This window comes from Anabrus simplex, chromosome 8, assembly GCF_040414725.1.
Source record: "Anabrus simplex isolate iqAnaSimp1 chromosome 8, ASM4041472v1, whole genome shotgun sequence".
Lineage (NCBI taxonomy): Eukaryota > Metazoa > Arthropoda > Insecta > Orthoptera > Tettigoniidae > Anabrus > Anabrus simplex.
The window spans coordinates 93,069,582-93,095,007 of NC_090272.1; the positions used below are offsets into that span (position 1 = coordinate 93,069,582).

At 37.5% G+C, this 25,426-nt stretch overlaps 1 protein-coding gene across 2 annotated transcripts in view; it reads right to left on the minus strand.

The window, feature by feature from the left end:
• The window catches only part of LOC136879160 (protein zer-1 homolog), an 80,854-nt gene that overhangs the window by 52,883 nt on the left and 2,545 nt on the right, over positions 1-25,426 (minus strand). For both annotated transcript variants that reach the window (XM_067152919.2, XM_067152918.2), the window contains exons 3-6: positions 17,992-18,125; positions 10,282-10,445; positions 3,060-3,262; positions 1,024-1,195 (exon numbers count right to left, since the gene is read on the minus strand). In XM_067152919.2, the coding sequence (XP_067009020.1) occupies positions 1,024-1,195; positions 3,060-3,262; positions 10,282-10,445; positions 17,992-18,125 (673 nt within the window). The remainder of the gene's footprint in view (positions 1-1,023; positions 1,196-3,059; positions 3,263-10,281; positions 10,446-17,991; positions 18,126-25,426) is intronic.

The following is a 25,426-nucleotide window of genomic DNA, read 5'->3' on the forward strand; positions in this document are numbered from 1 at the left end:
TCGGGAGATAGTGGGGTTTGAATCCCACTGTCGGCAGCCTTGAAGATGGTTTTCTGTGGTTTCCCATTTTCACACCAGGCAAATGCTGGGGATATACCTTAATTGAGGCCATGGTTGATTCCTTCCCACTCCTAGCCCTTTCCTATCCTATCATCGCCATAAGACCTATCTGTGTTGGTGCGACGCAAAGCAAACTGAAAGAAAAGAAGAAGAAAAACTATATTTCAACAACACTTTAGCCCATATTTGTTTCATACACCATCTGCAGAGTAAAGTCCTCTCTTTTTGGCAACTTAATCACGGGTATTTGTGGCTTGCTGATAAGCACAGGATGCTCCTTTAACTACTTTACAAAAGACATCCAACTGTCCTCCGTCACTGCTTCTGAAATATTACTGTCTGATTTTTAAAATTAATATGATGAACACAAGATCATGAAGAATCACACAGCCTTAACATTTCACATGCCAGGAATAAGGCAACTGCTCCAGTAGCCAGCTGGTGCACATGAGTACACCTGGCTGAACCAATGGCAGGGCTAAAGTTTGGTCTGTGATAGCAAAGAATTTTTTCATAGTAAAAGCACAAGCTTTACGCATATTAAAATAACACCTTTACTACTTACTAAAGCAGAAGTCATAGCAAATGCTACGTTTTAAACATACCCCCCCCCCCATTATAAAGCAGAAAAGGTCTAGAGTTAATTGACAATGGACTCTTCTACCTGCCGAACTAATTATCATGTCAAAAGATTTAGTTATGTTATGTTTAGTTAGTTATGTTGCTTTCTTTACAATGCAGATTTTTGTAGCTTTGCATAAGTTGCACTATTTCTCTATCCTTTATCACAATCATTTTGGCAGAAATCTGATTAGTTTTAATTACATTCTGTTCCTTTAATTACTTTTAACTACTACCTGATTGTAATCAGAGAAACTTCATTGTGGTCATTTTATATTTTGTGTCATGTTAGCATATAGGTAAATAAGTTTAAGACTGATAAATGATGATAGAGATACATACCACATCTTCTGGAATCCGGAATTGGCAGAGCGTCAGACAGCCATTCCTCATCATGGTGTCATCGTCTCGATGTGCATTCATTCCGTTGAGAAGAGTGCAGATAACAACGCGTTTTACAGGAACTCCAAACTGGTACTTGTCCTTGCCTTTCACAATGTAAAACAGAGTTGCACTGGAAACAGAAGAGCATCATACACTCTGAGAAGAATGTAACAAACAAAAATATACAGTGAAACCTTGTTAGTGCATTCTCCATTAACATGTTTTCCCACTTAGCACGTCATAAATTAGAAGTCTTGATTCTCATGGTATTAAATCTATCGCGTCACAAATTTTCGCTATTACTGCTTCGTACAATCACATTTTTCCTAGCCCTGAAAATGTTATTTGTCATCCCTTGTGAAACACACGTGATTTCCAACTCGGGTAAGATCTGTCGCTAAAGTTGCGTGATTACGGAAAGAAAGGCCTTAAATTCCTGAACTTCTCAGGATAAGTTGCACATTTGGAGAGCAAGCTGTTAGCCTCAGGAATGTTCAGTTTTGCCTGACGGTTAGTCGATTTATGCTAGTATTTCGCATTCCATTCAGAAGTTAGAAATTTATTTTGTGTTGAGTGGTACAGTGAAGTGTAGCAAATATTTGTTGCGTGATATGGTAACCTACATCTGGATGAGGAGCATATAAACATAGCAAACGCATCACGAATTTTTGCTATTACCGCTTACTACGAGTATGATCACAGTTTTCCTAGCCCTGAAAATGTTGTCAACCCTTATGAAAGAAACGTGATTTACAACTCGGTTAAGAGCCGCCGCCACAGTTGCATGATTACAGAAAAAGTGAGCATATTTGTGCTTGTATTTCGCATTCCATCGAGAACTTAGAAATTTATTATTGTGTTGAGTGGTACAGTGACATTTTTTTTGTGATATGGTAGGCTATATCTGTATTAGTAACATAATCGTGTGAAACTGACTAGCGTGGTGCATATTTGTCTTGTGACAGCCTAGTTATGGATATGGAGAAAGTTGTGAAATTGCTTACTAATGAAGCCAAAATTAAAATCTTTCAGAAAATGGACTAGCATCCACATCTTTAAGCGCGCAGAGGTCGCGATGGAACCTGCACCTTTGAGTTTCGACTCGATCACTCGAGTTGGTCACAGTTTTGTTCGATACAAAATCGCGGCCAAAGTCATTCCTGCCAGCCGCACATGGCCGAGTGTAACCTCCAATTCACTGTCAAAGAGTGTGACCGGAGAATAATGTTTAATAACCCACTGCCCCGAAATAAAAGGTTTCTACTAACATTTGTTTTAGAAAGAGTGTGGTCTGCAATAATACTGGGATATTTTTTATTGGCCGCTGTGCATATGTTTTCATATTTGTTGTTTGTTTGGTGGTTTTCACACCTTTCATTGCACTTGTTATTTTATAAGCCCCAGTAGAAAAGGTTTTCATATTTGTTCTCTCGTGTTTTTCATACCCTTTAATACTTTAGTTCCATCTTTAGAAAGGGTAGATATAGTTTTCACTGTACCCACGGATACACGACATAAAATGCCCTCATGTCGTATCTAGTGTTTCCATATCCCTGCTGGTTAGTTTTTATTTGTATATTCAGTAGTGCATTTTCTCGCTTAACACGTTCATTTTTGTTGTCCCCCATCTTAACGAGGTTTTACTGTCTATGCCAAAAATTAAGTTCCCAGAAAGAAATCATAATTCAATTTTACCAATTACAAATATTATGAAAGTATTCAAGCTCTTAGAGAGATGCGTAATTCAAATTCTGAGCCCAGTTCTACATTGGACAAAACATTGGTAATTTCATGATCGGAAAAAACCTACAGAGCTTGAATACTTTTAAAAATATAACTTAAATGATCAAGGAAATAACTTCAATTTTTTAAATTAATAGAAAGAATACTCAGAAAATTATGTTTGTTCTTACTAAACATACAGCAAGATGGGGGGGAAAAATATTCTCTTAAGCTGCATAAATTCTAAGATTAATATCCTGAATAATACTTACCTTCCAGAAATTTGAATGTGTTTCTCATTCACATGCCTATCCATTGCTTCCAGCACAATGTTCAAAGCTATGTTCACATTCCGGCAGGTTTCGTATCGAAATAGGTGATACAAATCATTAAGAACTTGTTGTAGTATGTCCGTACGATCTATGTAAGCTCTAGCAGCTATTAAAATTTGTTCTTCATTTGCATTACCAGATATCTGAAAGTAAACACATACAGATACTTAGAAATTAACTGTGACTACATAAAAAGTTGTAAGACCCAGTTAAATACATATGTCACTGAAAATATTCAAATCAATATAAATAGATAGAAACAACAACCATATGGATGACTGTGGAAAGTGAAAGGATCTAGAAGTAGACATTTAATTACTTGGGAGAATGGATGGAAAAACAACTTCTCAGAAAAAGAGGCACTAATGTTGAGGATTCAAAAAGATGAACCTGGCATACACATGAACATTTAAAAGGAGATGATCTCAAGCAACTACCAGACAGTAAACCACCCTGAAGTCATACACAAAGCTGAATATGTCAAAAACAGGATTGGGTAGGAACATACACAGACCTCAAAAATATAGAGGAAGGATTGTGCAAAAAAAAAAAAAGTAACCAAGAATTGTATCTTGTGATGGAAACTATTTGTGACACCATTAAAAAAAAAAAAAAGCCATGTTCTTGAGACACATTTATAAAATGGACCCAGGTAGATTAACCATCCAGACAAGTTGTTCTTTTAGACACTGAAAACTAATAGGCTGGCATCAGTAAGGGGTTGAAAAGGTCCTAAAAGAAAGTCAAGTAACAGGGAAGCATACAACTCTGGAATCAAGAACACCAAGTTTACAAAAAAAAAAAGATTATGTTGGTACCGGACTCAAACACCATGGACAGAAGAGTTGTTTTTTTTTTTCCTTCTGCATTTTGCTTTACGTCAAACCGACACAGATAGGTCTTAGGGCGACGATGGGATAGGAAAGGCCTAGAAGAGGAAGGAAGTGGCCGTGGTCTTAATTAAGATATAGTCCCACCATTTGCCTGGTGTGAAAACGGGAAACCATGGAAAACCATTTCAGGGCTGCTGACAGAGGGCCTCGAACCCACTATCTCCCGCATGCAAGTTCACAACTGAACACCCCTAAATGCATGGCCAACTCGCCTGGTACGGACATCAGTGAGGAGGAGAACACAGAGTAAAAGGATGAGGGAGTACTAGGTGCAGATCAAAGCCTGGAAGCAGCTGAAATAAAATTAACATGGTCCACAGATGCCCTAAATGAGAAGAAGAAGAAGAAGAAGAAGAAGAAGAAGAAGAATCATTACATTTCATTTTCCACAAATAAATTTCAAGAGCAGTCTTATAACAGACAATATAAAATCAACACAATACAAACTGACTCGAAGTCTGAACGCAATGGCCAATATATTCATCGAACAAGTAGCTTGTTAAATCACTCATCAACAACGACCATCCAGGACCATAGTTTCATAATCCGTAAATATTGATTACTGTGTAAAACTCATAGAAATGAGTGATAAGTATCCACTTTATTAAAACAACACAATCAGAACAATGATAAACTGACCATTTCAATGTACAGACCGTGTACTGTTGCCTACTAAATAAATACAACGCCACTTTCCTATTTATCACTGCCAAGAAAGTTGGAATAATACCAATTTTTATAGCAGCCTCTGCAGCAAATGACTATGGATGTATAAGAAATAAGAAAGGAATCAAATTTATTTAATTAACTAGAATTTTCAGATACAGAACAAAACGTGGCATGAACTTTGTTATCATTGTTGTACTTACAAATAAATAATGTTTTAAAAATGTGAAATAGTTTTGTTAATGTGCAGTTTAATTATTGATATGTAGCTAGTCTACCGTGAAATTCTGCAAAATATATTGTACTATATATGATGAGGTGGGGGGAAGAGTGGGTTAAGGTGTCTCCTTCGGGACTTGTGGAACATCCTTTTGTGGGCTAGGAAATATCTACATCGGCTGGGTTTATCTGACCAGCAATGAAAGGACATTGAAAGAGGAATTTTGAAGGATTCTGTTCACATTTGAAACAATCATTTTTACGTATGTTTTGTCATCCTGGACCTCCATGGTTACCTTACATGTAAGGCAGGTGATTTTCTGTTTTGGAAAAATATGATTTATCACATTTATCCCACAGAATACCATAAACTAAACGATATTTATCTGCATCACCAATCTCTGTACTGAATGTAATGCATAAAAGTCACTGGAAAATGTTCCTTATTTTTTAACAACTGATTTACTTATATTTGCAGTTGTTGCAACATTCGTTCAATGTGGAATAGGTCCTTGACAGAGTAAATTGTATTATATCGTTAAGAGTAAATTGTACACTGATGTTTCAATGTAAGCATAATGCGTAAGAAGTATAAGAATTAGTGCATCCAAGTAACTATCAACAGATGAAAAATAGAAATTTTAAAAAGGAGGGAGACAGGGTTGTGATCTTTCTCCATACCTACTCAATGAATTCTTGAAGCGATTAACATTCTGAGAGAAAACTCTATCAAGAACAAATCTAAACGAAAAACAATATCCACTTCACAAGACTTGCCGATAACAATGCAGATGAGTGCAGTGTCTTACCTGTCGGTTTTTAACTCTTTATAGGTTTGTGGTCGATTTTTCAACCACACCACTTAAGGTTCAATTTCTCTTATATTATATTATAAATATCAGCCTAACGTGTTAGGCTACTGGCATGGAACGTTCTGTGGTCGGAAAATCAGGCACAATGTGTTTCCAAGCGCTAGTAAACAGAGCGCAGCACATTACAGCGCGCAGTGCACGTTGTGGTTGAAAACTGAACCACAATCCATTCAGCTCACCCACTGTGCTTGGAAGTAGATCATCTCACGAGGTAAGTTAAATTTATTCAATATTATTCCATTTATTCCTGTATATAGTGGTTCTAAGGTAATCTGAAACATATGTTTTACCGTATTCACGTGGAAATAACACAACAGATGTCGTAGCATTGTAGTTATATATCTTAGAAAGAGGCCATGCGTTCGTAACCTCACTTTGTTCGAATTCATGCCAATATTATTACGTTCATTCTAAACTCACGGTGATAAATAGGAATATGTTCTTATCAAAATACATGTCTGCGCTATGTTGTCAGTTAGTTCAACAAATATATAGTCGCCATATGTGTTGCGCTGACTTGTTATAGCATTTTGTTTATGGTGGTGTCAAGTGTTCTATGGGCCACCATGATTCCTTGTGAACACAAAATTCGTTATCATTGCGTGCTGTTTCATTCCGTATCATGTACGCCTGAAACAACAAAATTGTTTATATAATCGTTCACCAGGTTACCTCTTATCTACATAAAACTGTTGATTTTGTTGTAGGCTAATATCATGGTGAGGAGGCTTGATTGCTTGGATGCGGAAGCACTACTCAATATTTTAGATACAGTAACAGAAGAACAAGCTTCTGAGTCACATTTAGGGAGTGATTCTGATGCTGAGGACTGTCGTCCATCTCCTGCAGCAAAGCAGACATATTCGACAGACAACGGAGTGCCAGGCTTCAGTGGAGATAGATCAATGGGTCCAGACTTCGAATCCGATGACGACATGGACATAGATGATCCTGATTTTATTGAGCCAACAACAACAACAACAACAACAGAGAAAAGACAGGATTATTTAGACTTTTCAAGTTCGGACTCTGAGGGTACTCTTAGTGGTGATGAAATCGGTGATGTTTTGACACCACCACCTGTCCAGCAATTCAGTTTTTCAAAGCATAATAATAATCCGACACATTTTTCTTGTTCAAACTTTTCCCAGCCATTTGGCCCAAAAATTGCAGTTAACCTTCTGTCTCCATTGGCAATATTTTCAATTTTCTTCACAACTTCCATACTTACAGATATCGTAAATCAGTCAAATATATATGCAGTACAGAAGGGCGCAATTCTCAACTTGTCTTTGGAAGAGCCAAAGGCGTTCATTGGCATACTCGTAATTATGGGTTTTCACTCGTTACCAAGCATCTGATTGTACTGGTCAATAGATTCTAACTTTCATGTAGTAAGGGTAGCTAACATAATGCCACTGAAAAGATTTTTAAAAATACATTCACTTGAACGATAACGAGAAAATGCCAAAACGAAACGAGCCTAATTTTGACAAGCTGTACAAACTAAGACCACTGCTAACACACCTCAGTAAGGCTTTCAAAGAGGCATTCAATCCATGCAGATTCCTTTCTGTCGATGAGAGTATGGTAGCATTCAAGGGCAGAAGTTCACTGAAGCAGTACATGCCCATGAAGCCGATAAAACGTGGTTTTAAGATCTTTGCAATTTGCTGTTCAGTGACAGGTTACATGCTAAGTTTTCATGTATATGAAGGTAAATCTACCTCTGAAGAAGAGGGACCATTGGGTGAGAGAACTGTTCTGGACCTAGCTAGATGTTTTGAGAATTTATCATATTGTATTTTCTTCGACAGATTCTTTACCAGTCTTCCTCTCTTGTCTAAATTACTTGCCAGGGGTTTATATGGTTGTGGAACAATGATGCAGACAAGGAAAGGATTTCCAAAAGAATTATTTATTGCTGACAAAAAAATGAAATATGGGGAGTCCAACTATGCTATGTCGCAAAATATTTCAATCAGTAAATGGAGGGATCGTGGGAAAAAGTCTGTTGTAATTGCTAGCAATATGCACGACCCTGAAGAAAAGACTGTTGTTTCTAGGAGAAACAAAGAGGGGAAAAAAAAGGAAAATGTATCTTGTCCATTATCGGTAGCTGATTATAACCAATATATGGGGGTTGTTGATAAGTTCGATCAATACCATTCTTCATATAATATTGCGTGGAAATCACGCCATTGGTGGGTAAAACTTCTTTACTATTTACTTGATGCAGCATTTGTGAACTCTTATATATTATACAAAGAAACCATGCAACTTGCTATCAGGGACAAACCTATGACTCACCTGTCATTCAGAAATTCGTTAGCAAATGAGCTTATAGGGAACTTCTGTTCAAGAACAAAACGTGGGCCTGTTCGTTCATCCAAAGTAGTGATAAGTAGAGCTAAATTCCGCAGGGGAAATCAAGTAGGTTTGGCAGTAGCGCAATTCTCTGATGTTGGTAAGCATATGCCAACCAAAGGTACATCTAGAAGATGTGCATTCTGCAGTACCAGAAAACAACCCAAGCGTAGTAATTTAGCCTGTCTAGAGTGTAAAGTGGCGTTATGTAAGATATGTTTCGAGCCCTTCCACCAACAAAAGTAACTACCATGTATTCACAAGTTGATTTTGAGCTGACAAAGTACACACGTTATTGTAAAAACGTTCTCTCTTTCTTTTTATATTTTCAAGTAATAGATATTGTCCAATTATATAAGAAATGTACGTTTAAATCACAATAAACATCCAAATTAATTGTTTTATTTTTGTGGTTTATTTATCAACCACAAACCATGAAAGTCCAAACCACTTCCCTAAATGGATTGTGGTCGATTTTTTTACCTGAGTTTTTTTTAGGAATAGACAGTGTTTTACAAACTTTATATAAATCTCAAACATATGAACTATATTGAAGGTTAACAGTGAACATGTACATTATGCGTCCTATGATATTTTTCATCTCATTTTCAGTACACCACGGGGCTGGCAGTTTTGCCCTATAAAGGGTTAAATTCCAGTTGACCCTGAGTTGGGATTTTCACCTGAAAATCTTAGACCCCCAGCCAAAATCAGAGTGGCTTAAGTGACCATAGAAACACCTGGGATACACTGAAGAAAGTTTTCCACAACCTCTATATAGGATCTGATTTGTCACTTGTTTGTTCCTTTCCAGTATGTAAATTGACTCATTGGGTTCTTTCCTTCTTTTGCACTTGGCATCTGTATCTCGTCTTTCACCACATGTTTTCATCCCTATCTTTTGCTCTCTTACCTTGTCCTGTTTTTATATGCCTTTCTTCTTATTCTACACATCCCACATTAAGAAAATTACTTGCCGTATCCAAAATAACCACGGATAACAGTACTTGTTAAAGCTACAATAATTTAAAATGCTATACAAAATACGGAGAGAGAGGCAACTCTAAATAATATAAAAATAACAAAATAATTGTCAGTTACATCAGATGTTCACAAATCAGTTATGAAGCGTATCTACACTAAATGCAACAATTAAAAACTCACAAAAATATCAGTGTCTAATGCAATATAAACAAAAAATACTTGTTTTAATCATGCTAAACTGAATTCTTATTTGTATTTGTTTTGTCACACCAACAGATAGGTCTTATAGTGACAATGGGATAGGAAAGGGCTAGAACTGGGAAGGAAGAGACTGTGGCTTTAAGACACAACCCCAGCATTTGCCAGGTGTAAAAATGGAAAACCATCTTCACGGCTGCAGTCCTGAATTCTGATGAAAGGGAAGAGAACCTAAGTACCTATTTAACCCATTGCCATCTTCAATTTTTCACTCTGAACATGCCTTGAAATTTGACATCCGACACTGAAGTGGGATTCAAACTAGAACTTGATACCGCAAGTTCTTCTGAACTACTACAATCACTTCCTGATATTTCTTTGTGGAATAATCACTTTCACTACTTTTCAAATACATTTTCCATTTGCACACTTATTAGCAAACTTCTGTATTTTTGTTTCTTATGACCAGTCATAACTGTAAGAAGCAGACTGCTGACTTCACATGGGAAATACCAAAATAAGATAGCTTCTACTAAACTTGCATTCCAATAGAACTGAACAATTCATACACATAGATATAACAAGATGGTATATAACAAGATGGTATATAACAAGTCATTGATAGTGGAGAGGAAATTAGGAGTAAGCAACTTTGAAACACTCAAGAGCCATCTGTGATATGCATGTGCAACAAATCAAGCAAGCTTTACAACAAGTGATAGCTTATGTCCTTAGCTTCAATATGATATATAACACTTTGCACTATCTGTTGAGACCAAATGTAAATATGAGGAGGAACAGTCACAATGTCGCAACCAGCTCAGATTTGTTTCTTGGTAAATGGGCCTGCTTTACCAACACAGGTGAAAGCTGGTGGTTGAAGCCAGTGGGTGGAAAAAATACTCTTACATATATCTACTGAACTGAAAGAACTTCATAAAGGTACTCATAGAAGAAATTTACCATTCTAGCTGGGATGTCATGTCTGCGACATGCTTCATAGCGTGTTCCATAGAGACCCAAGAATTCAAATGGATTTGATACCCTGCTACTGAGGCCGGGTATATCCGTCTGGGGCATGGAGAGATCATTTTCATTCTTAGAACTTGGACTATGCTCTGCTACACCTGCACAAACAGAACAAAACAAAACCACTGTAAAGAAAACACTTGCTATGGAATCACACATCATTATTAGTTTAAAATAATCAATGAAATGCTAGACATGAACAGATCATTCATGCTTAAACATTCTCAAATGTCAACCAATTGAACTAGAAATCAATCTCTTCTTGAACATTACGGGGAGTGCCTGACCATCTGTGCAATCCAACTGACCTAAATCAGTTTCTAATAAAACATACAATGTAAAAAATTGTCTGCTAACAATGCAGTGTATCTATCTGTTAATATATGCTTAGTAGGGAATCAATCCATTCTACAGAAATCTGCAGGATTATAGAACCACAATACACAATTTTACATATAAACACTGAATTTCGTAGTTAGTGCGGTCAAATGAAACATCATTACACATTTTAAAACTGCCACATTTTGAACTGTGATTTAGTAAACAAACTGTCACAATTACTAAGCATGCAATAAACCAAACAAAATAAATAAAACTAATTAATAATGAGTAATTGAAAAATAAACATGCATACTGAGCTGGTAATTCTGTTGCTTTGCTGCTTTAAAGAAAACTATCACCATAAATAAAAAGTATGAGGGTCAAGTCATAAGTCATGGCAACTATTTTTTTTCTTGGAAACAGGAGACAACACAGAAAATCTAAGATGTGCATTTGGAAATATAGGGCATGTACTTATGCATAGTGCCTGAAGACAAATTCTGACTTAAGGAGATTCTCGTAGAAAAGTGACAGAACACAGGCCATTAGTAAACATTGTTTTATTATAGTATAGACAGCAAATACACAAGACTATGTACAAAGGACAGGTCTCCACTGGTTACAGACCTTCGAAATAATCATCCAAGGTTTCCACTGTGCGTTGCCAACAGTGGGGCAGGTGCTGAATACCATTCGCTCCATGTGTATCGCTAATGTGCGACACCTCTCTCCGAAATGCTGTTACAATGTCCTCTTTATTAGCAATCCGTTGTCCACCTAATGCTTTCCGCAGCTCTGCATGGCATTGGTGTGCATTTCTGCCGCGGAGAACTGCTATTTTAATATACGATCATTGTTCCTGCTTGTTGACTTCCATTTTGTCACTCTCTCACTCACACACTGAACTTGGGGGCATGCTTGGACCCACAATGTTGTTTACATACACCATCTAGTGGCAACATACGCAAGAACATACCATACGTTTTCAAATGCATATCTTAGATTTTCTGTGATGTCTCCTGTTCGTGAGGAAAAAAACCCAGCAAGGATTTGTAATAAGTAGGCCTAACATACACTCGAGACCTACTTTGCTCAGTATGTATGCAATGAACAAAGGTTAAAATTAATCTTAAAGGTAAAAATAAATTATTTTCTTTTAACCATCTGAATTCTCATGTTTTGATTCGTGTTTCCATGGCCTGGAGCAGAGGAGCCTACGCTGTGCATTTTGTCTCGTGGGTGCATAGCACTGTAAGGGGGCAAGCATACTATTCAGCCACAGTGATGATGATTATACGTCACAAGCCGTGAAGGTTGGGCGAAGTTCTTGTGGCCACTCTCTATCACTGTGGCGGTACCCGAGATTGAAACAGAAGCAGAAAATGATGCGAGAAAGAGTGCCTCCTTGAATCTGATGGCAGAGAGCCATTCTTCTTCTTCTTGAGGCGCCTTCTCCTAGCAGAGGTTGGACGTGATGTTGCAGCATGGAAAGCATCTTCTGAAGTGCAGTTGTGCCATCTTTGGATGTCTTTCAGCCATGAATTCTTCCTCCTGCCAACAGACTTTTTCCCCTGTATTTTACCTTTAATGATGAGTTGTAATAGCTGGTACTTCTTGCCTCTCATAATGTGCCCTAGATATTGGGTTTTTCTTTTTTTAACAGTAAGTAATAGTTCTTTTTGTTTCTTCATGCGATGAAGGACTTCGTCATTTGAAATTTTCAGCACCCATGGTATTCGGAGTAGGCGGCGATATAGATACATTTCAAAAGCATCAATTCTTTTTTCTAGATTTTGGTCATGGGTCCGGCTTTCACATCCAAAGAGAAAAATGGAGAATACATAGCACCGAATCATTCGCATTCTTAATGGCACACTTAGGTCCGATTTTGTAAATAACCGTTTCATGCTAAAAAATTGCCTCCTGGCCTGTTCTATTCTAGATTTTATCTCTCTCTTGGAATCACATTCCTCATCTAGCACAGTACCCAAGTATTTGAAGGAGGATACTTGTTCAATCTTACTGCTGTTTATTGACAGGGTTGCTGGAATTTTTCTTTTAGAGAAGAACTTTTTTTTTGTGTGCAAGCAGTAGACTGTGCAAAATGCCTGCTATGTGGGCAGTCTGTTATTTCAAAGAGGTATAATGTAGAACACCACTACAAAACACAACTTGCTCATTCGCATGAGACTGCTGAATGGGATGACTGAATTAAAATGGTTGAAGATCTGAAGAAACTTATGATCGACGTATTATTTATGTATTATTACCAAAGTTATGGCAATAATACGAATCACGTTTTCACATTGGTAGTAGGTAATAAAAAGGAATCATACTTTGTATTCCTCTTTACAGGATGTAGAAGACTTGTCAAGTAGTGATGCAGCTTTAAGGGCTGGCTACAGAATTGCATATTTAATTGCACAGTAGTTGAAACCTTTTACTTACAGGACCATTCATGAAAAAATTCCTTGACATAGCTGTGGAATATGCATGCTCAACTGAAAGAATCAAATTCAGTCAAATTATCATGTCTCAAGCAACTATTGCTCGAAGCATAGAAGAATTTGGAGAAGATATTGAACGGCAACGGGTATTAAAGCTAAGGAATATGTCTTTACGAAAGTACTGACCTTGTTGACATAGCACATCTTGCGATTTTTCTTCGAGAGGTGCACAAAGATCTTCAAGTTATGGAAGAGTTACTGAATCTAGTTGCTATTAAGGGTACCACCAGCAGAAAGAATGTTTCTCGAAGTGTTGAGGAAGCTATACAAAAGGGGGAATAACCATGGAATACACTGGCATCAGCAGTAACCGACAGCATTCCTGCAATGACTGGCAATAAAACTGGATTCTTAGCACAATCAAGGTCAAAATTACTTTCAGGGCATGAACTTTTGTCCACATGCTGTGTTATTCACCAAGAGGTACTTTGTGCCAAGACACAAATTTGACCATAACATGAATGTCGTGGTTAATGTAGTGAATTTTTAAGGCATGCTGGTCTCACTCATACACAGTTCTGTGAATTTTTGATCTCAATGGAAACAGAATATCAGGATATTCCTTATTTTTGTCATGTTAGGTCACTAAGACTAAGAAATTCATTCAGCTGACTGAAGAGAAGGATATTCATGGATATGAAGGGGAAACCTATTCCTGAACTTTCTGATCTTGCCTGAATTGTGGATTGACCTTTTATACAGATATCACCAGCCATCTGGATACTCTTAATACATCATTACAACATTTTACGATGTTTGATAAAGTGCAGTCTTTCAAGCTGAAACTTGAACTGTGGATAAAACCATTTCAAGATCACAATACCATTCATTTTCTCAGTTTAACACTAGGACCACTGGAACATACTGTATACCTAGAACCGCCATTGCGGTCATTTTGACCGCTGTATTGGAATTATTATTTTTATTCTCAATATGTATAGTAACTCTTTATCATCATTTCAAATATGTATTACTAAGTTTATAAAACATTAATCATGGGATCTAACAAGGAAAAGAAACAAATTATTTAATATTATTGCAAATGTAATATTTTCCTCATTTATTACAAACACAAAAATGCTTCTAGAAAACACACTTATCTAATAAACAAACATTGTTTTACTTCAAATTCTTTTAGTCTATACTGTAAAATAGTTATTACTCATTATCAGAAAAGAAAATTACTGTAACATTTCATTTAGTGCAATTTATGACCTGAAACATGTTTGCCAAATCCATGTACCACAACATATTTGTGTCTTTCTTTTCCTTCGGTGTATTTGCACACGCTGATGCAATTCTGCATCTTTAGAAGCAGGAACTACATACCACAACCTTAGTTATGTTCTTTGAGCAGGAACCACACACTCGCTGTTTGCACTTTCTGCTGGTAAAACTTGTCTTATTCCTGCATTTCTTCATTTGGCATTGCCTCTTCTGTACATTTCCTTCCACAGGCTCCTTAAATTTGCGTTCTGTATCCATAGACTTAGGTTTCGATCCCATGTACCCCATACGAAGCTCCTCTGCTAGCTTCAGGATGTAATTTCGGCGACTGATCTTCTTCCCTGTCACTTTTTAAAAATGATCCAGGAGTTGATGGCTGCCAAGTCAAGAATATTATGAAATACATGCTCGCTACTCTCAGAGGAGCGTGACCCATTAGCTCCCGTAGCCGCCTTTAGAAAAATGAACAAAGAGAATGAACAATGGTCGTAGATAGACCATCAGAGTTTCATAGTTGTAGCGGATCGAACAATGTATTTTCTTCCCTTTTGATCCACCACGTCCACAAGATATTTTGTATTGTTGTAGAAGTCTGCTGTTTCGGGAATCCTTTTGGGATCAGCTTGAAGTTCGACTTCTGAGTGCAAAGTACTGTATAGAAGGATGTTCTTGTTTTATTTACTTTGATAAACTGTAAGTGTGTCATTAGAATGTTTCAGGAGAGTTGAGTCGTAAAGACTAGCTTTCATAGCCTTCACAGCTTTAGGAATTTCTCTCCTTGAACGTCTAATGGTTCCAACAATATTCGTACCATTACTTTTCAACTTCTTACCAAGTTTCACTGTTGCGTTTAAAGTTGCCTGTAGTCAATTTTGGCCTCTTCTTTTGAAACGGCTCCATCAACTTCATTACTACACTTTTGGGAAGTCTCATCACGTGGTCTGAGGTTGTCTTTTCCTAGGTAAGAAAACCCATTGCACGGAAACTGAGTCAATGTCCACAAGAAGCCAAAACTAATTTCCAGATTTATCTGGTTTGTTGGGCATGTACTGTAAGAATGGACACCTTGGTTTGCTTGGAAAAAGCTGCTCATCAGCAGGCAGATTTTCACCTGGTATATAAGTAAATTGACAATTTTCAATGAATTTGTTTCCATACTTTTGATACTAACGCAAATTTATCAGTCTTCAAACGTTCTAATCTTGTAGTTCTGACGTCAAAACACAAAAATCTTTGGATTTCTCGAAAACAGTTCCTCCCCATTGTTTCACTGAAGAATGGTGGCCCCCACTTTTTGGACCGGAGTTCATCAAGTTTAATGCTACTGGTTCCAAGAACACCACGAGCATACACTAAGACAATGAATACCTCCAGTTTTTCTAAACCTACACTCCATAATTTATTTCCTTGAACACGTTTTGCTTCAGTTTCCGTACAGTGATTTGTTTCAATATAGATTCATCAATAAAAAGACGCCACGCACATGCTACACTGTCATCAGAAACATGCCGCTTTGAATATGGAGTACGTCCTGGATTTTCTTTCAAGATGTTGTGACAAGACATCCTGCCAGGTGTAGATTTCACAAACTCTCCTACAGTCCACTCAGTGATGCCATTTGTACCTAGTAACATATTACTTGGTCCTGGGAGGCTTGTGTTGATGCGTTCCCTCTTATTTCCAGCTTTTCGTATTACATTTTCTACTGCTGTAATAGAACAATTGAAAACTTTCGGTTCTCGGCCTAGGCCTATCTATATCAGGCATAAATGCAGTCTAAATGCTGAATTTCAGTACCAAAGTTGAAATGTTGTCATCAAAATAATGTATATCATTAGGGAATTGTGACAGCGGAAGAATGCTCACTACTCTCAGAGGAGCGTGACCCATTAGCTCCCGTAGCCGCCATTAGAAAAATGAACAAAGAAGAGAATGAACAATGGTCGTAGATAGACCATCAGAGTTTCATAGTTGTGCTTACATTATTGCAGGGAGAATAATTATTATAAACAAATGTTATCTCAACCAGAGGAATAAGCACATGTTCAAACACATTTTATTATGATAATCAATACAGCGGTCAAAATGACCTCTCCGGCGGTTCTAGGTACACTTGTTACCTACGTCTTAACCAATAACTCAAAATTAAATTTAATATGGATGATTCCGACTGGTAGTCAGAAAAAGTCACTGAAGCTCTTTGGAATACAACAGAAAATGTGATCAAAATAAGGCTTTGAAAACGTGTAGCGGTCATTTTGACCGCTCCGGCGGTTCTAGTGTTACGTGCTGTTGCAGCCGACACTGGTGATGTTCACAGGCAGATTTTAATTCAGTCTCTCAACAAATTACTTGATGCATTTAATGAAAGATTTCACGAAATAGGTCAACTTCAGTTGCTTTTTCCAGATACGGTATTTGCATTGCCATTTTCAAATGACGTTAACTCAGGACCCTCCAATCCAATCTGAATAAATCGACCTTCAGTGTGACAGCTTTCTCTGAGAGAAGTGGAGAGTTGCCCCAAATATACAGTAGTTAAATTTTATTAATTTGTTTAGCAAGATCGATTTCCACATCTACATTGGCGAGCAGCTGGGATAATGAGCATCTTTGGTTTTACGTATTTGTGCAAACAGATTTTCTCTGCCCTGGAGATATGTAAAAATAGACACAGGCCGTTCTTGTCAGACAATCACTGAAACTGTTTCATTCAGTTGTATTCTAAAAATATTAACCCCGATATTCAGAGTCTTACCACGCAGAAACAAAATATACCTCACCATGGATGCATAACTTCGTAATGTTTGTCGTTAAGTCTGCAGTTACAGTTGCCACGTCGCAAACAATTTCATCATTGAAATTAACTCCAAGGTATTTAATATGTTCTTCCATAGCTAATTCCTGGCATTGCTTCCATTTAATTGTGCCAGTCTTCTGACTTTCATGTATCCTATCCGACCTTGCTTGGTTAACTCTTGTTCTTTTCCGACACCAACGGTATTAGAACATTCGAGGTCTACGGAGTCTTTCATTTTTACACCCCTGGTGGCCCCTGCCTATCTTTGGCCAATACCTTCATTTTCCCAAGGGTCGGACTTTGTCCATTTTTCCCCCGCTGATTAGTGTTAATAGAGGATGGTTCCCTGCAATAAAATCTGCACTTAGCACATACGGTTGAAAAGCAGGTAATGGAAAGGTGTTCATGATCTCTTCTCTAGAAATGGTGAATACCTATCACTTAGACCATAAAGCCTCCCTACACAGAAGCTGCCTCTGTATGCTGGTGTTTATTTGATTCTGATTCAAATTTTACAAAGTGATCCACTTCTTTTGCTGGCCAGAATAGAATGTTCAAGTACAAAATACCTCTAATAACCAGATCTATAGTTACAGGAAATTCACACCTAAAATTAGCCAGACTCTACTACTTACTACCTTAAGGAAAGTACTGAGTGTAAGTTTGGTAAAATAGATCTACTGGAACCACAAATCAACAGTATATTAACAACTGAGAAACATTTCACTGAGGTGTACACTAAATGAAACTGGAATTAAATTAAAATTAGTGAACTACACATTCTCTTACCAGTGCCTGCCAGGTTTGTTCCAGATATATCCAGAGATGTAAGATTGGGTAGACTTTCAACAAGTGTAGCAAGGGTTTGGTTTTCATTCCGAAAAGTTCCATACTTTTCACTTGACTGTGAAATATCAAGGTGCCTAATAAAGAAAAGAGATTTCAAAATAAAATTTTATGACAGTTGATATTCACTCTTTCTTTAAGCTAAAGAGTTCAGCAGATCCTTACAAAAAGACATAGGCAGCATAAAGAAATACAAAACATGTAAATATTTTTTAATAAAAAACACAAATTTATATCAAACGCATCTTTTAAGAACAATATATTACAAAGTCAACTGAATACAACAAATTTCAGTACTTTGCATTAGCAGACTGTGTATCACAGTTGAGTAGTCACTGTCCTCTTGACTTCAACCCAGTTGGCCTCAAAAAAAAAAAAAAAAAAAAAAAAAAATCCATACCTTAGTTCACAAAGAGCGGATGACATTTAGTGTAACACATTTTGGCATAAAATATGTTTTATCATTTCATTCCAGTACTGGGTCCCTAAGAAAAAAAATCTGTCTCTCCCAAAGAAGTTAACACCTGACTCCTTCAATAATTTCAAAACTATAAAAGTTGGTAAAAGTAAAACAATGGAGTTGAATAGTGTTAGGTTCAAAGAGCCTACCCATATAGCTTTCAAGGCCGGAAGTTACTAAAGTGAGCGGTGCATGCATCTGCCATTTTGTGGTAAAACTGGAGCTCAGAATGTGCAGTAAAATTAGCACAATTTTGGATTGTAATGTGACAGCACATTCTGCAAGGTTTCAATAATTTTGTCTATGCAAGAACTATAATAATAATAATAATAATAATAATAATAATAATAATAATAATAATGAAAAAACTTGACTAGGGGCATGAAAAATTGTGAATGATTTGAGAATTTCCAAAATATGTACCATATCTCAAAATCTATTATTTAAAGACGATTCAAACCTACCGGAAGTGAAAAGAAGTAGAAATAATGTGTAGCAGAGAATCAACTAAACCCCAAATATTCCAAAGTTGAGCGCAAGAGAGCCTATAGGCAACACAAGAAAGCCAAGATGGCTGAACACCACAAATCATAACTGAGCACATCTATTGCTCCCGTTAAACTCTTGAGATAGATACCACCAAGAACATTCAAGATGATGTCAAGTTGATGCAGACAGCAAAGTGCGATTTTAAAAATAAAAATAACTACCTCTAATATTAACGCTGACTATTCACCTATTTCTTAACACTCAGCCAACACCCATGTAATGTATTCTATGCCCAAAAGACCTGCTGCTGTGGCTTCAACACAGTCCCCTTATCTCGGGTATTCCGCCCGAAGGCTGGTTTGATCCTTCACAGCTCCACAAAAAGCTATCACAAATAGCCTAGACGTCACTGAAGAGGCATAGGCGTACTATGGAAATGAAGAGGTAGTTTCCCGCTGCTTTCCTCACCGAGCCAGAAGTTGCTATTGCATATCAGTCTGCCAAGCCCACTGAAATGCATGCACCAACTGACCCTACGAGGAATATTTTCATACCATTTATAACAGGGACTGGCTACATAAGGGATGGTATTACTAACATCGCTCATACCTCTGTCACTTTCATATTGTCAAAGCCAAGGATGAGAATGAGACAGATCAATGAAAGTAAAGGTCTAAAGGAGTATCAAGAGAATTATATGACATCCACCTTCATCTGTGGTTTTTCTTAACCTCACACTAGATAACCGCTCTTGCCCATACGAGAAGACTGTAAACACTACATCTCGCCAGCAAGGGCATAGTCCCTTCATATCATGTTTTTAGTTCTAATAATAATAATAATAATAATAATAATAATAATAATAATAATAATAATAATATTTGCTTTATGTTCCACTAACTACTTTAATGGTTTTCGGAGACGGCGAAGTGCCAGAATGTAGTCCTGCAGGAGTTCTTTTACGTGCCAGTAAATCTACCGACACGAGGCTGACATATTTGATCACCTTCAAATACCATCGGACTGAGCCAGGATCAAGTTGGGATTGGAAGGCCAGCGCCTCAACCGTTTGAGCCACTCAGCCCAGCTTTATTAGTTCTCTGAAGACAGTAGTCCTAATGTAAATAGTCTGGGAGCTACCTGCTTCTACAATGAGGGATGTTCACATTGTGATTTAAAGGAATAAAAATCATATTATTGGTTTTTACATCCCACTGACGACTTTTACGGTTTTCAGAGACACCATGGTGCCAGAATTTAGTCCCACAGCAGTTCTTTTATGGGCTAGTAAATCTACCAACATGAGGCTGACGTATGCGAGCACCTTCAAATACCACCAGACTGAGCCGAGTCTAAAGGAGTATCATGAGAACTGTATGACATCCACCTTCATCTGTGGCTTTTCTTAAGCTCACGCTAGATAACTGCTCTACTTTATTCGTCTCTTGCCATTACCAAAATAATTTTTTCCATGCTCAAATAATCAGATGTCCTAAAAATAACTTAATTTAGATCAATAAGGCCAGCTCTCAGATTATGGGGTACTCCTTATGAAACTAGTGCAGTTACGGATTAAGGATGGAGAAGAGTAACCTTGAAAGTTTCTCAAGTATAAAACTTACTTTGATGAAATCTTTGAGGAAGACAATCTTTGAAAGTTCAAAGGAAAAGATCTGGAACGTCTACATGACATTGCTGCTGTGTGAGAAGTTCTGAAGCCAATATCTTCATCATAGTTTACTACGGTAATGTTCTGCATGAAGGAAATGTCTTGAGATGAACATGACAAGGAATAATTTCAAAGAGATGAATGATGGCTATTGTGGTATAATTTAGCGACATGGGCGATATTTTAAGAAATCCACCATTGAAAATTCATAATATATACTGGGCCGGTTGTCCAGTATTGTTCAATTATTACAAAATATGTTAATATTTGCTTAACATTGCCTTCAGTTGAATGTAAACTGTTAGGTCATATGAAGAAAGATATATTTAATATTTAGACTTTATCATATGCAATGTAGCCCTCCATGGCTCAGGCGGCAGCATGCTGGCCTCTCACTGCTGGATACCATGGTTCAAATCCCGGTCACTCCATGCGAGATCTGTGCTGGACAAAGCAGAGGCAGGACAGGTTTTCCTCTGGGTACTCTGGTTTTCCCTGTCATCTTTCTTTCCAGCAACACTCTCCATTAACCTTTCATTTCATCTGTCAGTCATTTATCATTGCCCCAGAGGAGTGCGACAGGCTTCGGAACCTGGCACATTTCCTATCCTCGCCGCTAGATGGGGCTTCATTCATTCCATTCCTGACCCGCTTGAATGACTGGAAATAGGCTATGGATTTTTATTTTTCATATGCAATGTGTTACTGTGTTTTAATAAAGGATGGAAAATATGCTAACTACAGTATATGCCTAGCTGTAGCTCTTTTCCTTCTGAAAATCTTATATATCTTGTGTTCTTTCTAATTCTTTGTTTAGATAATAACAGAGGATTTTATATTTTTTTTAAATGATGAACTCTCCAATGAAAGTACTTTAAAACAAAGACATGTCAATGGATAAGGGCATTGCCAAAACAGTGAGAAGCAAAATGCACCATAATAGAAAACAGTGTAAAAAGGCAAGATAGGAGAATGTGTAAATTTTATGCATCTACAAAACAGACTATAATTAAAGGCTTCTTCAGACCCATTACAAGCAACAAAATTCATTTAAAGTTCTAAAATAAGGTCCTAGAAAGGGTTACAATATTTTCAATGGTATTGTACAAATGATGAAATATGGGATGTTCCGGAGTACCATTATTATACCATTTGGTGTTTTGGATGCGAATTGCGATGCCCACGTGTACCCAAACCAGATTTACGGCCAGGTGCCTTTCGTGATGCCAACCCTACATGGAGGAACGTATTCACTATTGCATATTTCTCTGGTGGTTGGTAGTGTGATGTGTGAATATGAAGAGGAATGTGTTGCAACAAACATTAACACGCAGTCCATGAGCTGTAGGAATTAACCATATGCAGTTAAAATTTCTGGTCTGGATGGGAATCAAACCCGGGGCACTCTGAATGGAGGGTCAATAGGCAGGCCATTCAGCAAACAAGCTGAACTTTAATTGTCTGTCCGTTAGGTCATCAGCCCAGAGGCTGGTTGGATCCTCAAATAACACCACCAAAGGCTATGCAGTTATAGGGAAACCGCAAAAACCAATGGCAGAGCCCACCGAAGTCCTAGTCTCATCCATAGCTGGGACAATATGGAAGCTGCTGGGGTATGGGTGGTACTGAGTAATGACAGGTGGAGCACAACTAGTGTCTCATTTTGAGTTACTTCATGAGTGATTTGAAGCTTCCAAGATGAGGAGTGAGGTAGTTTGCCATTGCTTTCCTCACTGGACCAGAAGGTGCCACTGCAGCGAAGAATGCTTTGTCCAAGCAGTATTTACGGTAAGTTGTAACTTTTTGCTTTGCTTGCAGCCGACAGGGGGTACGTCACAAGTGCGGTATTCATCGCCTTGTGGAAACAGAAGGAACAGCAAAGGCTGGGGATTCCACACAGAAAAGAAGAAAATATTGCAGCATATGCTACAAGCAGGCTAATGAAACTTGGGTACAAGCCGACACCGGGTTTCACCCTCTTCCTACTTCATTATCATAATCATCAACACACCCAGATATGCAGATCGCCCATGGGAGTAAACTAGAAAGACCTACACCAGTAATCATTACCAGACTTATGTTACTTTCAGGTATTCACAAAATGAAATTTTAAGCTGTTCACAAGTGTTTATCATCATTAACAGCACACTTTGTGATAAAATCATCATATTTAAATTGACTGCACTTCATGTAGATTTCCTCTTGGAAAACCTTGGCTTATCTTTCTTTTCTTTGTGTGAATCTAGTGTTTTCAACCTTGCATTTATTCACCGTACACCTATTTCTGTCGAGTAACAGCAAGGAGTCTGCTCAAGTCTTAACGTCCCGATCCAATGGACAAATCAGGCTTTCGGCATGCATCTAGTCATTAGAAAGAGTTACAATGGTATTGTACAAATGACGAAATATGGGATACTCCAGAGTACTATTATTATACCATTTGGTGCTGTGGGTGTGAACGATGATGCACACGTAAACCCAACCCAGTTTTACGGCTTTCCATAATAAGGGTGGATTTTTAAAGGGTAAAGAAGAAGACCTCTCTCTGTTACATTTAGAAACATTTGAATGTCAGATATAAGACATTTTGGAAGTAGACAACTCCTAATGAAGAGACATGACACTGCTTTGTATTTAAAGAGTGAACATGGCAAGACCAAGTCAGCCACGAGTCCTGTGTGTCAGCGAGTAGCGCAGTGAATGAAAATGGTCGAAATGGCTATGCGGTTGTCCGAGTGAGTGAGGAGATGAACTGAAAAACTCAAATGCAAGTGAACTTGTCAGCAACTGTAAATAGTAGGTTAGTAAATTTAATGGATAGTACAACACACTACCTTTCTATGTAGTAATTTTAATTTTAAGAACGCTGGTATGTTGCCACAACTGGTATCAGAATTGGGATTCAATTTGTAGAGTGTTTCTGCACTAGGACATTTTTAGAACAGAAAATGGAGTCTGGCTTCCAGGTCCTCTTAGATAAGCTCAGAACACTCGAGTGAGGACTTAAAAACACAGTTTTAAAACTAGTCAATCCAGTCAGGAAGAATTTACATCACATTCAAATCCTGTCAGTATGAACTTATGTCCCCCTTTTTATTGCTCCTTCCTACCCTGACCTGTCATTGTGTTTACCCAAGTGTTCCTATTCTAGTCATCTTTCTACCCTTTATTTTGTTAAGGTATGTTAGGTTAGGTAAAAGTAGACTAGTTCACAGAACAGTCAGCAGTAATAGGTTAGGCTGTGACTTTGATGAAGCATACTGCCAAAGTCAAGTCAAACTATGACTTGTCAAGTCAACTGTTAGCAAAAATTAAGTGTGTGTTCCATAATTTAACACAGCTTGGTATTTAATTGACATAGTACAATAGTGACATCATGCACTGCTTCCATGCCTCCAGCCAGTCATCTTATGAAACAGGGAGCTGTCAGGGCTGCTAACAAGAGGCGATACTCCCTGCACGAGCCATAGGTTGTTCCTAACCACATTCTAACTGAACCCTGTCACTTAACATAGCTTGTTGGTGAACCAGAAGCTAACCACTAACAGTAATCATCACGGGTCTTTAGGGAAAGGGTTACAACTTCAAAGTAACTTCATATTTTAGCTTCATATCGTATGTTATCCATTTTCTATTGTTTGCATTCTAAGTAGGCCTACCGAAATCCATGTCAAAGGAAAATCCCAAGACTATAATGATTCTTATGGTTGAATTACTGTAGGCCTAAATTACTTTATGTCACAGGAACATTATTTAAAGTTCATTTGTAACACCAATTTCTCGTAAAATCTAAAATGATGCCATATCTGGCAGACTGTCTAGATAACTTCAAATCAAAATGCCTGCACACAGTAGCTGAATCCACACAATTACTACTTTTCTTTGTTTTTTTTTTATTTTCTTAAGTACAATTTCAGTGTCTTCCTTAATCATCATAATTTTCATTTTCCCTTTTCCAGCTCCTGCCAGGTGGGCGTGTTGATGGTAATACCGTCACTCATCACTCATTTTTAGTCTATTGTTAAGATGGTGTTGCTACTCCTAAATGCTCTTCCTTAATATGTACAGTATTTATTTTAAATCTTCCTGAAATAATATGTGCTGGATTTGTTACACATGAAGACACCACTCTTAAGCAACACTATGTAATACATTGGAAAATATTACACATGAGTTCTTCATTCTTAAGCGACATTATGTAATACATTGGAAAAGAGTGGACTGCAGGCTTCCCTAAGTTCAACACCTAAAATTAAAATAGGTCTCTAGTTTTTAGTAATATGTTATTTATCTTTATTCTTGTCTTCAGATTTCTAAAAAATATTGATATCACAAAGGCTGCAATAAGAAAATTGTAATGGTAATGAAGACTGTGACAATAATACGCCAAAGTGTTTAACCCTTCGAGTGATAACACCAATTATATCAATCATATAATCAATGTTTTTTTTTTGTAACACTTTACTAATGTGGCTGAATGTTTAGGAATGAGAAACTCTAGCAAAAATGATGTGAAGTGATACCTGAAGTACAAGGGAAGAGAGATCCTTCCTGTATGCTTGGTAGAGACATACCAACCAGCCCCTAGAAGTATTCTTACTCATATAGAAAAATTTATACGGCAACTACATCAATCTGGAAAATGCAACCATTTTCAGTGTTCCTATTGGCCAGAAGGGTTTGCTATTGTTTCTGATAAAGCTCACATCATGTGTGACCACAGTGCTGCCACATTCCACCAAACCGCAAAGTTTGAAAGT